At 41.5% G+C, this 14,651-nt stretch overlaps 2 protein-coding genes across 2 annotated transcripts; both read right to left on the reverse strand.

The window, feature by feature from the left end:
• Positions 1-1,001: 1,001 nt before the first annotated feature.
• LOC117362442 (olfactory receptor 52R1-like) lies at positions 1,002-1,946 on the reverse strand. Its single transcript, XM_033948807.1, has one exon. The coding sequence runs from the start codon at positions 1,944-1,946 to the stop codon at positions 1,002-1,004; it is 945 nt and encodes a 314-aa protein (XP_033804698.1).
• An 11,757-nt stretch (positions 1,947-13,703) lies between these two features.
• LOC117362327 (olfactory receptor 52E2-like) lies at positions 13,704-14,651 on the reverse strand. Its single transcript, XM_033948557.1, has one exon. The coding sequence runs from the start codon at positions 14,649-14,651 to the stop codon at positions 13,704-13,706; it is 948 nt and encodes a 315-aa protein (XP_033804448.1).

Genomic DNA, 14,651 nt, shown 5'->3' on the forward strand with positions numbered 1-14,651 from the left:
TCCAATAACATAGCTTGCTGACTACATTTACCTAACCAAAATTGTTGCTAGAAGGTCTTATATCTACACCCATTAATTTTGGGATAAGCAAGTTAGATATCTTATTTAAGTTGTACTTGGAATGGCATTTGAGTTTCAGTAGCAAACACTTTAATTTAGTTATTTAATACACCGCATATTAGCTATGCAGTTTACAAATTACATACTAGGAGTTGCATTTGAGTTTCATCAGACAGGTTGTGGAGGCACTGAGGGTGCTGGGTTAGTAAAGAGGAAGGTTTTCACGGCCTTCTTGAAGTTCCATAGTTTGTCTAGTGATCTAATGGATGGGGGGAGGGGGGATCTCATTATGTTATGGCTTTGGGGATTACTGTGGCCTTTGCTTTGATTCATCTTCAGACAGAAAGTGAGAAAATCTGGAAACGAGAGCTCAGAAATGCTATTTCTCTTCCAAACGACTCTCTGAATAATTGCCTCAGCTCCAATTAGATAAAACGAGCAAGGAGATTGGCTCAAAATCATTCAGTCTAGGATTACCAGGCATCTAGGAAAACCCAGACATGTTCTCTTCTTAGAGGGCTGTCCAGGTGTTCGGATGGATTTTCAAAATCTGGCAGTTTCTCCAGGTTTTGGAAGGCTCTGAGCTCGGGACCACATCTGAGGGTCTCCAAGCATGCATGCATGTGATGCGATGATATCACACACATGAGCCCATTCACATCCATGCACACTCAGAGGCCCTCCAGATGCGGTCTAGACTCCGGGAAGGAGAAGAGAAGATGCTTGGGGGGGGGAGATGAGTCTTGGGTAGAACAGGGCGGGGCCACATGTGATTTTTCTTTCTTGAACAAATGTAGCAACCCTAATTGGTCTAATTTTTTAAATTAGGAATCCCTGAATTATCAGCAAAAAGTACATTGTGAAATGATTAATTCTTTGACATGGAACATTCCACTAAATTAAACTTTCTACTGAAAGAAGAAAAAAACTCATGGCTGAGTTCAGATCCTATGCCACAGGAGCACCTTGAGGACCCTGGTCCGAATCTGCTGTGTTTTCACCCCATAGACTATAGGATTCATCATGGGTGGAACGAGGAGGTAGCTGTTTGCCAGTAGAATGTGGATACTGGGAGCAATATGGTGACCAAATCTGTGTGTTAAGAAAGTGAAAAGCCCAGGGATGTAGAACATCAGAATGACACAGATGTGGGAGCCACAAGTGCTGAAGGCCTTGAATCGAGCCTGGTTGGATGGAAGGTTCAAGACAGACTTGAGAATCATAATATAAGACAGAGCAATGAAAACTATATCAAACCCCACCACAAACAGAGCTACGAAAAGGCCATAGACAATGTTAACAGTCGCATCTTCACAAGCGAGCTTCACCAGAGCCATGTGTTCACAGTAAGTATGGTAAATAATGTTGGTTTTACACAGATGCAATCTTTTCACTAGAAAAGTGAACGGCATCACCAGGGTGACCCCTCTTGTTGCAATCACGAGTGCTATTTTGATTATGGTTTGGCTTGTCAGGATAGTTGAATGTCTCAAAGGATAGCAAATGGCAACGTAACGATCGAAGGCCATGGCTAGCAAAATCCCCGACTCCATGGCCGAAAATGAGTGAATAAAGAACATCTGGATCAGACATGTCTCGAGACAAATTTCTTTGGAGCTGAACCAGAAGATGCCCAGCATTTTAGGAATGGTGCACGTGGACAAGATGAGGTCAGTGATGGCTAGCATGGCAAGGAATAGATGCATGGGCTCGTGGAGGCTCTGCTCAGTTTTGATAATGAACAGGATTGTGAAGTTCCCCACGAGTGCTACAGTGTACATGAAACAGAAAGGGAAGGCGATAGAGAAGTGGAAATCCTCCAGGCCAGGAATACCTATCAGGAGAAAAGAAGACATTTGGAGGCTGGTCATATTCCGCAGTGTCATGATGGGCGTGGGAGGTCCTTCGGAGCAACAGGAAAGCTTGTCATACTCTACAAAGAAAGAAATAGTAAAGCAGTTAGGAAAAGAGATTAGGGGCTTTAATAAACTTCTAGAATATTCTTGAAAGTCCTAAATGTTTTGTCAAATTCTTGAGGTCCTCAAAAAGTTTTTACTCAGTATTTTTTCTCTTTCTAATTTACAGAAAATAATACAAACTTTGCAATTAGAAACTTTTTTTGCTATATAACATGAACATAATCATAGCCCATTATACCACTCACCAGTGGGGTGCCACAGGGCTCAGTGCTTGGACCTGTGCTCTTCAACATCTTTATAAACGATGTGGACATTTGTACAACAAGTGAGGTGATTAAATTTGCGGATGATATAAAGTTATTCAGAGTAGTGAGGACACAGGGGGATTGTGAAGATCTGCAACGTGACATAATCAGGCTTGAGGAATGGGCATCAACATGGCAGATGAGGTTCAACCTGGATAAGTGTATAGTGATGCATGGTAGGTGACAAAAATCTCATGCATGAATACAGGAAAGAGACTTGAGAGTTCTGATCGACAAGTTGATGAAGTCATCCACACAATGTGCGGCAGCGGCGAAAAGGACGAACAGAATGCTAGGAATGATAAAGAAGGCGATCACGAACAGATCGGAGAAGGTTATCATGCCGCTGTACTGGGCCATGGTGCGCCCTCACCTGGAGTACTGTGTCCAGCACTGGTCGCCGTACATGAAGAAGGACACGGTACTACTCAAAAGGGTCCAAAGAAGAGTGACTAAGATGGTTAAGGGGCTGGAGGAGTTGTCATACAGCGAAAGATTAGAGAAACTGGGCCTCTTCTCCCTCGAACAGAGAAGATTGAGAGGGGACATGATCGATTTTCAACGGATGCCCTCTTGTTTCCTTAAAGGTCCCAAGGCAACAAGAGAGCATCCGTTGAAAATCAGGGGTGGGAAATTTCATGGCGACACCAGTAATTATTTCTTCACCGAAAGGGTGGTTGATCGCTGAAATAATCTTCCACAACAGGTAATTGAGGCCGGCAGCGTGCCAGATTTTAAGAAAAGATGGGATTGGCATGTGGGATTTCTTCATGGAGGTAGTTAGGGGGTGGGCCATTAGTGTGGGCAGACTAGATGGGCCGTGGCCCTTTTCTGCCGTCATGTTCTATGTTTCTATGTTTTCTATGAAACATTCAAGGTACTGAAGAGAATAGACTTAGCAGATAAAGACAGATTGTTCACCCTCTCCAAGGTAGGGAGAACGAGAGGGCACTCTCTAAAGCTGAAAGGGGATAGATTCAGTACAAATGTGAGGAAGTTCTTCTTCACCCAGAGAGTGGTAGACAACTGGAACGCTCTTCTGGAGACTTTTATAGTGGAAAACACTCTCCAGGGATTCAAGACAAAGTTGGACAAGTTCCTGCTAAACTGGAACGTACACAGGTGAGGCTGGACTCATTTTGAGCACTGGTCTTTGACTTGGGGGTCGCAGCGTGAGCGGACTGCTGGACACGATGGACCACTGGTCTGACCCAGCAGCGGCAATTCTTATGTTCTATTTCCAATATGCTCCTATGTTCCTATATTCTTTACTTCCCTTCCCCAGGTTTCCAGTACGTCTAGTCTGTCCTCCCCCTCCTTAATATTTTTAGATTTTTCTTCTCTTCTTTTTATTTTTCTTTTTTTTAATATCTATTGTAAACCGTCTAGATACCTGGGATAGAAAGTATAACAAGAAATGAATAAACTTGGAACTTGGATATTAAACTATACTGTATCCTTACAATTACTTGGGTGAACCAAGGTTTTTTGTGAGGGTTTTTTTTTTTCCAATAAACTAATCGAAGGCTGTGGCACCTTCTAGAATTCTTTGAAATGTAGAAACAAGTCAACCCATCCTCAGCTGTGTATATTCGTTGCTAATGCATCACTAGTTGAATTGAGTGGCTCCCAGTCTCACAAATATATTTTTGAAAGCCTCAAAGTGCTATTTTTAGTACTACATATAATAATAATAATAATAATTTTATTTTTTATGTACCGTCTAACTAAAAATGGTTCTTGGTGGTTTACAACAAATAAGAACTAGTCATACAGTGAAGAATATAATTTAAAAAGAAAATATAATTCTAAGCAATGTACAATAAACAGGAACTGATCCTACAGTGGAGAATATGATTTAAAAGGAAAGTACAATTTAAAAGAATAGTTCTGAACGGTTTACAGCAAATAAGAACCGATCGTACAGTAAAAATGCAATTTAAAAGGTGATACATTACATAAAAGAAGAGTGGAATTTTTTAAAACAGAAAAGCAGTTACGATACAAATTTTTAAAATAGTTCTAAAATCAAGATAAGAAGAAGATCCCAACATAATTTTACCGAACCAACCGTTCATTTTAGCAGCTTGAAAAGAGAGAGTTCTCTCCAGAAATCTTTTGTAACGACATAATTTAACAGAAGGAAATGTAAATTCTATAGTGATGCTCAATATACAGGGGGAAAAAAGTCCGAGCTCTACTAACTTTGCAATTTATCTCTTCTGAAAAATGCTTACAGGCAGCATGGTACAAACAGAAAGATAAAGGTCTGAACAGGACCAGATAAGGAGCTGCTGGTCGCTTTGACAATGCGCTTCCCTTACACAACAAACTAAGCACCGCTCTCACCCATCCTCTCAAGAGAAGAGGCACCATGGCCTGGATTCTAGAAATGGCGGTTGGAGCCCTACCACTGCTTAACTTAACTGCTTTAATTGGTTTTAATCAGTGTGGTAATTGACCGCACAAACCGTAAAAACCGATTAAAAGCTTATTTTTTAAAATCTAAGCATGGTGTCTAATGGCGCTTAAGATCAACATAGATGTGGTTAGAGGTAGATATCACCTTAGGCACCATTAGCCACGATTCTCAGTCAAACTTGGGCGCCAGTAATATAGGCCTCTATAACCCTGGTGTACATTACCAATGCCTAAGTTTTTCTGAAGCCGTGATTCTGTGATTAAGAACATAAGAACAGCCATACTGGGTCAGACCAATGGTCCAAGCCCAGTAGCCCGCTCTCACGGTGGCCAATCCAGGTCACCAGTACCTGGTCAAAACCCAAAGAGTAGAAACATTCCAGCATCTCAAAGAATAGCAAGATTCCAGAACCCCGATGAAAGCAACATTCCAGAGCTGAGATTGTGATGTCATAATGCCTCATTCCACAGTGCCTCAGAGCCAACCTCAGCAGTGATGTCACAATGGCCTATACTTGGCACATGTTAGAACATAAGAATAGCCTTGGTGAGTCAGACCAATGGCCCATCAAGCCCAGTAGCCCATTCTCACGGTGGCCAATCTAGGTCCCTAGTACCTGGCCAAAACCCAAAGAGAAGCAACATTCCAGCATCTCAAAGAATAGCAAGATTCCGGAACCCCAATGAAAGCAACATTCCATGCTACCGATCCAGGGCAAGCAGTGGCTTCCCCCATGTCTTTCTCAATAACAGTCTATGGACTTTTCCTCCAGGAAATTGTCCAAACCCTTCTTAAAACCAGCTACTCTATCTGCTCTTAGCACACCAGAAATTAGTTTTGCTAGCTATAGAAATCTTTCGCTGCTATATAGGTCCCCAACATTAGACTGCAATAACCTGAAAACAATCTAATTATAGCATAAATTCATAAAAACTCAGGTAAGGAAAAAAGTCCTAAAATTGAAGAACTCTCCTTCTTCTTGTCTGCAGTTGCTGAATTTCACCTTTGCTTTGTGTTCTGACTTACATTTTATGATCCTCTAACATCTAGGAATAGAGACTTGTAATGACACGTTCACTGATGTCCCATGGCCTGGAGTAAAATGATATGCAAATTGGAGAAACTAGTGTATTGTGTAGGAGAGTTGAACTATCAGACTACCTGAATGAAAGTAATCATTGATATGACCTTGTCATCTTATTTTTAAGAATTACTTATAATTAATAAGGTTTCCAAACAATAACTCACCAGAATTATGTCCCAGCTCAGATCAGATATTAGCGTTGACAAGGTTGGAGTGGCATTTTGAAGAACTGTATGTAGAAATCTCTCTCTCTAATAAACGCGTGATCATTTATAGCTTAACTTCTAAACATCTGAAGCAGAAGCTCCGGGCAATTCGGAGTCTGGGCAGTTTCCGAGGTCTCGAGAGAATTCTGCTTAGGCAACTGAGATTTACATGTGACTGAATTCTCAATGATGCAAATAAGCATATTCCAGTCAATATACGCAGGGAGGGGGAGGGGAAATTTTATTAAACCTTTTTCACTCATCCAAATGCATGCAATGACAAAAATAAGACAATCTGTCACCAATGCTCTTACCTTAGACAGTAGCTTAGATGTCTAGGGGGTTATGCATCTTCAGGGTGGATTCTGCACAAAGCATACATTGAAGTCAGCCTTCAGTGCAGCCTCAACCATAATATAATGTTTGCATTTTATTTATATACTCTGAAACATCTCATCCTTCTCCCCTTCTGGATTAGCAACTAACCTCGAGATTAAATATGATGTTACCTCACAAAGATATCCCTCACGTTAAGAGTATGTACTGAGAATTAAATGTTTCTGTATGGTAAAGAATCCCAATAGATCTTCCATCATCTTGGGTCTAGTTACACTACTTAATTTTTTTTTCCTTTACCACCAAAATAAATCATAACAAAATTCCCCATTGTATTATATTAAGAGCTTCTCAAAGTCTAAGATCATTCAGAACATGTTTCCTCCTCAGAAACTCACCAAAAATCATTATCTATCTTTTTAATGGCATGTAAATATCTAATTGTAATGGTAATAATAATTCAAGCAAGACAAGCTCCCAACCTGAACACGTAACCGCCCTCTAAGATCGCATGAAGAAAAATGCCTGACAGTCCCGCCTGGCCTCTCGCTATTACATGCAGAAGTTCATACGCACACTCTGGAAGCAAACCCTTCAACCAATCTGCTCACTCAATTCATTCCTAAACTTCAGGAAAGCAGTGAAAACCTATGGGGCTCATAATCCAAAAAGTGTCCTAAATCGGCACTTGGACGTCCTAATCGCTAGGACGTCCAAATGCCGTTAATCAAAACCACCCTTCTGGATGTCTAGGAAGGTGTCCCATCTTTTGTGTGTCCAGCGCTTGAGATGGACATGGTGGAGGTACGTTGTGGGTGGGCGTTGAGCGTGCATACGGGCTGGTTAGACTTGGGCATCTTGCAGCAATAATCAAACATTTTCCAAGATGTCCTGGACAGAACTTAGGCATTCAGAACTAGACCTGTTTTAGAAGCATCTAAGGGTCACAAAGGTCCTCAAACTGACCATATGACCACTTCATGCATTGAGGTAAAACACCCCCACACTCTTCCAGTGCTCACTGACCCTCTTCCAGCACATAAAAATGAGAACAGCAGCATCTGGTAGGGGGAAGCCTAATAGAGCATCAAGTGTGTAGAGTTACCCTGTGGAGGGGCTATTGAACCATAGAGAGGAGGACCCAGGCCCATAAGGCACAACATCCATCGCATTAAGTATAAGTCCATCCATTGCATTAAGTATAAGCCCACCCAAACCCTACTATACTGCCATATAAGTGCCACCTACATCCATATGGGCTATTGGGGTGAAACACAGGTGGGTATAGTAAGTTTGGGAGGAGTTTTTGGGGGGCTCACCATATATTATAAAGGGTTATGGTGAGATATACTCTTCACTATAAATGAGTTTTCCACTCCATGCTTACCTTCCTAGGAGTCAAAACTTGGAATGGCCTTACAGAAAAGACCAGCACTGAACCTTGCCACATCATCTTCAGAAGAAAACTGAAAACCCATCTGTTCGATACTTAATCTCCTTCACCCTCTCCTCTCTTCCTTTCCCTTCCTCCCTTCCTCCTCTCTCCTCTCTTTTTCTCTTCCCTTCCTCTCCCTCTTATCTATCCACCTCCTCTCTCTCCCCTCTTACCTCTCTTTACAGTCGCCTTGAGCATATATAGTTTTGAGCGACGCACAATTAGATTAGATTAGATATACATCTGACATCCTTTCAGTGACGTTCACAGCAGTGATCTTTAACCTGTCCCATTGCTCTGTTGGGATGTCTATATGGCCAATCCATTACTATGCTGGCCCCTCCCAGGTCCAAATGGTCTGGATTAGGATGTTTTGAACATGGACATTTTGGGATTCGAAAATGGCCAAAAAAGTTAGACATCCTATAGGTCAACCTGTCCAAATAGGACACTCTCAGGAAAAATTTTTTAGACATCTAGCAGTTTTTTAAAAAGGATGTTTCACCAGCCCAATATTTGGATGTCTTGCAGGAAACATCCAAAGTCAAACTTAGACACACTATCAAAAATGCCCCTCTATCTGTTTACTTAATTCCCTCGGACCAATCCACTCAATGAGGAAATTTCCATAGTAGCCATTAAGTCTGGAATCAGCAGCAATCCTAAACCTGCATAAGCAATCAGAAACAATTTAGCTTTTGTCATACTTATGCTTCCAGCCACGTATCTTCTCCTGCTAATTTCTTAACTTCCTTGTATGGAAACCACTACTCATATGTAGCTTGTGTCTACCTTCTATCAACCCTGGAATTAGCTGTAATCCGAAATGATGTGTTAAAGGCGAATAGAAACAAAATACCTAGCGTTATCCCTACACCCTACCCTTATAGCTTCTCTTTCTCAAATTCCTTATTCCTTGTAGATAAACCTCTATTCGATCTTTGCGTCATGTATTAATCACCTGCAACTGAAACCGCATTCCACTGAATGTTCTAAGTATGTAATCTTGTAACCCATTCTGATCCTGGACCACCACAGAAACAGAAGACCATAAGAGACAGGTGAAGTGCCATTTTAGATAAGCTGTGAATGAGGGGAAATAGATGTTTTCGTCAAAACGTGCCAAACCTGGGACATATTATAGAATACAATGAAATAACAACCCGTGGTTACCAAGTATCAAATACTAATATCAAAGAACCCACGTGGATATAGCAAAAGAGAAATGTGAAATACAGCTCTTGTTGAGTTATTATGGCAATCTACGGAAAAAGAGCCTCAGAATCTGGAGCTGATTTTACCCACTACGGCAGTGTCTCAAACTTTTTTTTGCTCCGGAACACTAAATGGAGCAAATGTCTATAACAGCTCTTTATAACTGAAATTATAAAATTGCAAAACTAACAAAAGATTTAATTTGAGAGTTATTTATTTAAAGTTCTTTAAGCTATGTATGGGTAATTGTAACAACGGTGAAACTAGAGTAGATAAACGAATTGCTAATCAATGTGATGGATGTGCTTGTTTTTGAGTGCAAATTAACTCAAAATGTGGCTCGATAGTTGACAAGCAAAAACGCATTTCATTATCCACCATCTGAGGTCGTTCTCTTTTTAAAAATTCAGGTCTGTGTGAGAGAGGCTTGGCTGTGGTTCATCTTGTTCTTTACCCATCCATATTTGTTCGATGGATCATGATCAACCCCCTTTGCACGGAGGTTGACATCATCACGGATGGGCTAATTATGGCTAAATTTTATGCATGTTGGGTACCAAAGAGCACGTCCAAAACGGAGAGCTTATATTCTGACAAATGCTTTTCAATGTGTCTCATTTCTCTTCTTGATAGCAAACTGAGAAAGATCACCTTAGCAATTCTATTCATTTATTGAGATTTATTAACCACCTTTATGAAGAGATTCACCCAAGGCAGTGGACAGTAGGCGCAGTTTAACGTAAAATGTACAGTTTTGTTAATAGTGTAAGAATAGTAAAATGACTAAATAAAAGCATAAATGCAATACGAGGGTGGTTGGGTAAAAAAGCAAGCTAAGCGTCATCGTCTCCTTGGAGGGCTATACACTTACCCCCTCCTTTACTAGCGCGTAGCGTGGGTTTTAGCGGCGGTAAGTGCTCTGGCGCTCAAAGAATTCCTACGAATGTCGGAGCAGTTACCGCCCCTGCCGGCACTAAAACCCACGCTATGCGTTAGTGAAGGAGGGGGGTTAGTCCAGCGCGTTTCCCATTTTTTTTGGTGAGCTGTTTTTCCTATGAACATCAAAACGGGAAACGTGCTGGACTAAGGGCTCCTTGTACTAAGTTGCGTTAGGGGTTTTAGCGCACGCAGCATTTTAGCACGTGCTAAATCCGCACTACGCGGCTAGAACTAACGCCAGCTCAATGCTGGTGTTAGCGTCTAGCACACGTGGCAATTTAGCGCGCACTATTCAGCGCGTTAATGCCCTAAGTGTGTAGTCCTCGATGGATTCTACGTTGTTTAATTTGCTTTTTTACCAAACTTTTCAAATCATCCTCATACATAAAACTCACTGGTTACCAGCAGAACATAGAATCACCTATAAAATACTTTTGTTAACTTTCAAAATCCAACAAAAGAACCAACCAGAATTCATTAATAATCTTCTTATCCCATACAACCCTTCTAAGGCTCTTCGATCGTCAGCTCATAATCTTCTCTCTGTTCCGTCACTAAGATACATAAATACAAAGAGATCTTCTATCTTTTCGGCGACTGCGCCTTCTCTTTGGAATAGCATTCCAACTTACTTACGCAATGAATCAGTTCTTAATCAATTCAAGGCAAAGCTTAAGACCTTTCTTTTTAACGATGCCTTTGAAACTTAACTGCCCTTTTAAGGGCGACTTAGAATGATTTTATTTTTATTAACCCTCCTATTGGTTTTTCCCTTAAACTGTTATCTTTTATCTTTGAAATTGTAGTTCCTGCCTATTATCCTCTCGTTTCCACTTGTTATGGTTTTATGTCTCTAAAAGTCTGTTGTCCCCTGTCCTTTTAAATTTGTATTTTAACTATTGTTTTCTTCTATGACTTTGTAAACCGCCTAGAAGGCTGATTAGGCGGTATAAAAATTTTTAATTAAACTTGAAACTTGAGGCAACCTTGGAAATCATAAACTGAAACCTAATGATAAGACTGACATGAAACAGTATAAAAAATGTACACATTTAACAGCCTTGGAGAAGAATCAAAGAAGAGAAATATGATAAATGTCAAAATATGTTAAGGAATAACATAACAGACGACATGGAAGAACATTCAGATAACAAAGATATAATACCATGATGGCATAATACCACTGAAGCGCCTAAAAATCACTCTTTAGAACAGAGGTGCCCAATAGGTCGATCGCGATTGACCAGCAGATCGCCAAGGCAAAGTGAGTCAATCGCAGAGCACATCCCGGGCTCCGTGATAGACTCACTTTGCCTTGGCGATCTACCGGGCCGATCAGCCTTCCTCTCCCCAATGTCAATTATACCGTCGGAAAGGAAGTTCGGGCCAGCCAATTGCTGCCTGGCTGGGCCGGAACTTCTTCTCCAAAGGCAGAATTGACGTCGAGGAGAGGAATGCTGGTCGGCCCGACGCAGGAAAGCAGGGAGAGCTTGGGGCGGCGGCAGGTTTGGGGCCTGATACCTGATGGCAGCGGCGGCAGTGGCTTGGGAGGGCAGGGAGAAAGAAAGAAAGGGGGCAGGCAGAGAGACAGAAGGAAAGAAGGGAAATAGGAAGAAAGAAAGGGGACATGAAGAGAGAAAAAAAAGAAAGGGAGGCAGGGAGAAAGAAAGGGCAGGGAGAGAGGAAGAAAAAGTTGGGGGAGGGAATGAAGTCTGAAGGAGAGGAAGCATACAGGCTGAAAGAAGGGAAGAAAGATTTGATGCACAGTCAGAAGAAGAAAGTGCAACCGGACACTTATGAAATCACCAGACAACAAAGGTAGGAAAAATGATTTTATTTTCAATTTAGTGATCATAATGTGTCCGTTTTGAGAATTGATATCTGCTGTCTATATTTTGCACTATGGCCCCCTTTTACTAAACCGCAATAGCGGTTTTTAGTGCAGGGAGCTAATGAGCGTCGGGATCTGCGAGGGGCATTCAGCACAGCTCCCTGCGCTAAAAATCGCTATCGCCGTTTAGTAAAAGGGGAGGGGGTATATTTGTCTATTTTTGTATAGTTGTTCCTAAGGTGACATTGCATAAAGTCATCTGCCTTGACCTCTTTGAAAAAAAAAAACCCCGGAATATGAATGATAATTCACATTTTCTCTGCGTACAGCGGGCTTTGTGTTTTTTAAAAATTTTATTGTTGGTAGATCATTTTGACTTGGTCATTTTAAAAGTAGCTCGCAAGCCCAAAAAGTGTGGGTCCCCCTGCTCTAGAACATTCAAATAACAGATGCTTGTTCCTACAATACAACGAGGCAGATCTAAAGATGGCATTAAACGGGTAATACAGAGGGCTCCTTTTACTAAGGAGTTTTTACTGCGGGTTTTAACGCGCAGAATAGTGCATACTACATTGCCGCGTGCACTAGACCTTAACGCCAGCATTGAGCAGTGTAGCGCGCGGTAATTTCCTGCGTGCACCAAAAACACTAGCACACCTTAGTAAAAGGAGCCCAGAGTAAATAGGGATAAATAATGGCATTCGGTGTGCTGTCTTCTGTCACTTTGAGGCCATTTACTGCTTTGCTTAATTCATTTATTCGTGTCTGGAGAATGATGTCTTTTGAGCTCATGACTGAGACGTACCACAGCTTGCTTTGCTCTTTCTTTGTGCATATAATTATCACTTTTATTTCTGAGACTAGTCACCGTTTGATCCATTAGAAGTTTACATGCCGAGTAGTAATGCCTGATTCGCTGATTTGAGTCGATGTATTTTCTTTAAAAATCGGTCTCGCTGATTCAGTGACTAACTCTCCTCCCCGCATACCTTCATGCCTCCTAAAATAGGAGTGGCAGCGCTCTGGCAGCGAAAAGCCTGTCCTAAGCATTTCCTCTTTAGGCCGTCCACTGCCGTTGCTTCTCCTGCTTTAGGAGGCCTGATATCAGAGCTTGGGGGGGGAGGTGTTGGTCGGCAAGTGATGCATAGGGGCATAAGTGCTAGCACTGGGGTGCCCAAGCACCCCCCAATATTTTGGGGACCTCACGTGTGACACATTACTCTTGGCCCCTCAGCTCCCCAAAGGCCAGCATGTCCGCAATCTCTTGTCTCACCAAAGAGCTTTGGAATAACAGACCATGTGAAGTACAACGGTCCAAAAGGTTTATCCACATCCCAGCAAGGGAGAGAGGACTGATGAAATTAAAGATAAAATGAAAAGAATAAACAATTGGACTAGCAATAAATGATTTTTATTCACAGTATAAAGTGAGTATCCTGGAGGCATGTTTAGGTCTGCCGAGTGACTTATTTCACACCAATCAGTTTTCTACCCAAGACGGTGCAAATTGTGCAGGAGCACACTTTGATTCCCTTCCCAAATTGCCTACGAGGAAGGTGAAATAACGGAGCCCTTCGTATATGCTGAAGCTTTCATTAGAGAAAATCCTAAATCATCAGGCATTTATGGCCCAATTCTACAAATGATGCCTAACACAGAGGCGCCTGGAAGGTGTTGCTTAAGTGTGTTTCGATAAAAGTTATTCATTCTTTATAGAATCATGCCCAGTGGTACCCCATGATCTTCCCCCTAACCATGCCTGCTTTTTTAGGTGCCTACCATCCAATTGACTGCAATTTACATAGACAATTACAAGGTGCTAATGGTCAGTCATCAGCACCTATTAAACCTATTATTAGGTGCGTAGATCGGCTAGAAGCGTCAATCTAGGCACCTAACTTCAGGCATCATTTATAGAATCTGGGCCTTAATGTATAACCTGTTGGATGTGTTAGAGTCTCTTTTCCCATTTAATTGCAAACAGTATTCTTTGGCGAATTTGCTTTGTTCTCACACTGTAAACAAAGGGGTTCAGCATGGGCGGACAGAACAAGTAGACGTTGGCCATGAGAGGTTGAATGTATTTAGGAGAGTTCCTGGCAAACCTGAGCATTAAAAAAGAAATAAGTGCCGGAGTATAAGTAAGTAAGATGACACACAAATGGGAGCCACAGGTACTAAGTGCTTTGAGTCTCTTTCCCGTTGATGGAAGGTTTAGCACAGTCCTGAGAATCATGACATAAGATACCATGATCAAAGTCACATCTACCCCTACAACTGAAGTCACGACAAACAGGCCGTATGCACTAGTCCCAGATAGGTCTGAACAGGAGATCTTTGCGATTGACATGAACTCACAGTAGGAATGGGGAATCACATTGGTTTTGCAGTATGACAATCTTTGCAGTAAGATTGGATGAGGCAAAAGGATGCCTAATGCTCTCAATAATATAGCCATGACTATTTTGCCTATTCTCGGATTGCTTAAAATGGTTGCATATCTTAGAGGATGACATATAGCGATGTACCTGTCTATGGCCATAGCTGAAAGGATACCAGACCCAAAGGCTGTGATGCTGTGGATAAAATACATTTGAACGAGGCAGGCAGTGAAATTAATTTCTGGGTTCTTAAACCAGTAGATTCCCACCATTTTAGGAATTGTTGCTGTGGTAATAAACATATCATTCAGGGCTAATAAGGAAAGGAAATAATACATGGGGGTGTGTAGGCTGGAATCTGTTTTTATAATAACAAGAAGTAAAATGTTTCCTATAAGACAGATAACATACATTGCACTGAAAGGAATGGGGAACCAAAACTGGGAGGAATCCAACCCTGGGACTCCTACAAGAATGAATGTGTCAGGATTGGTAATTGTGATGTTAGACTTTGACAT

This window comes from Geotrypetes seraphini, chromosome 6 (assembly GCF_902459505.1).
Source record: "Geotrypetes seraphini chromosome 6, aGeoSer1.1, whole genome shotgun sequence".
Classification (NCBI taxonomy): Eukaryota; Metazoa; Chordata; class Amphibia; order Gymnophiona; family Dermophiidae; genus Geotrypetes; species Geotrypetes seraphini.

Coding starts and splice junctions, on each gene's coding strand:
- LOC117362442 (XM_033948807.1), bottom strand. CDS start 1,946: ATGACACTGCGGAATATGACCAGCCTCCAAATGTCTTCTTTTCTCCTG.
- LOC117362327 (XM_033948557.1), bottom strand. CDS start 14,651: ATGTCAAAGTCTAACATCACAATTACCAATCCTGACACATTCATTCTT.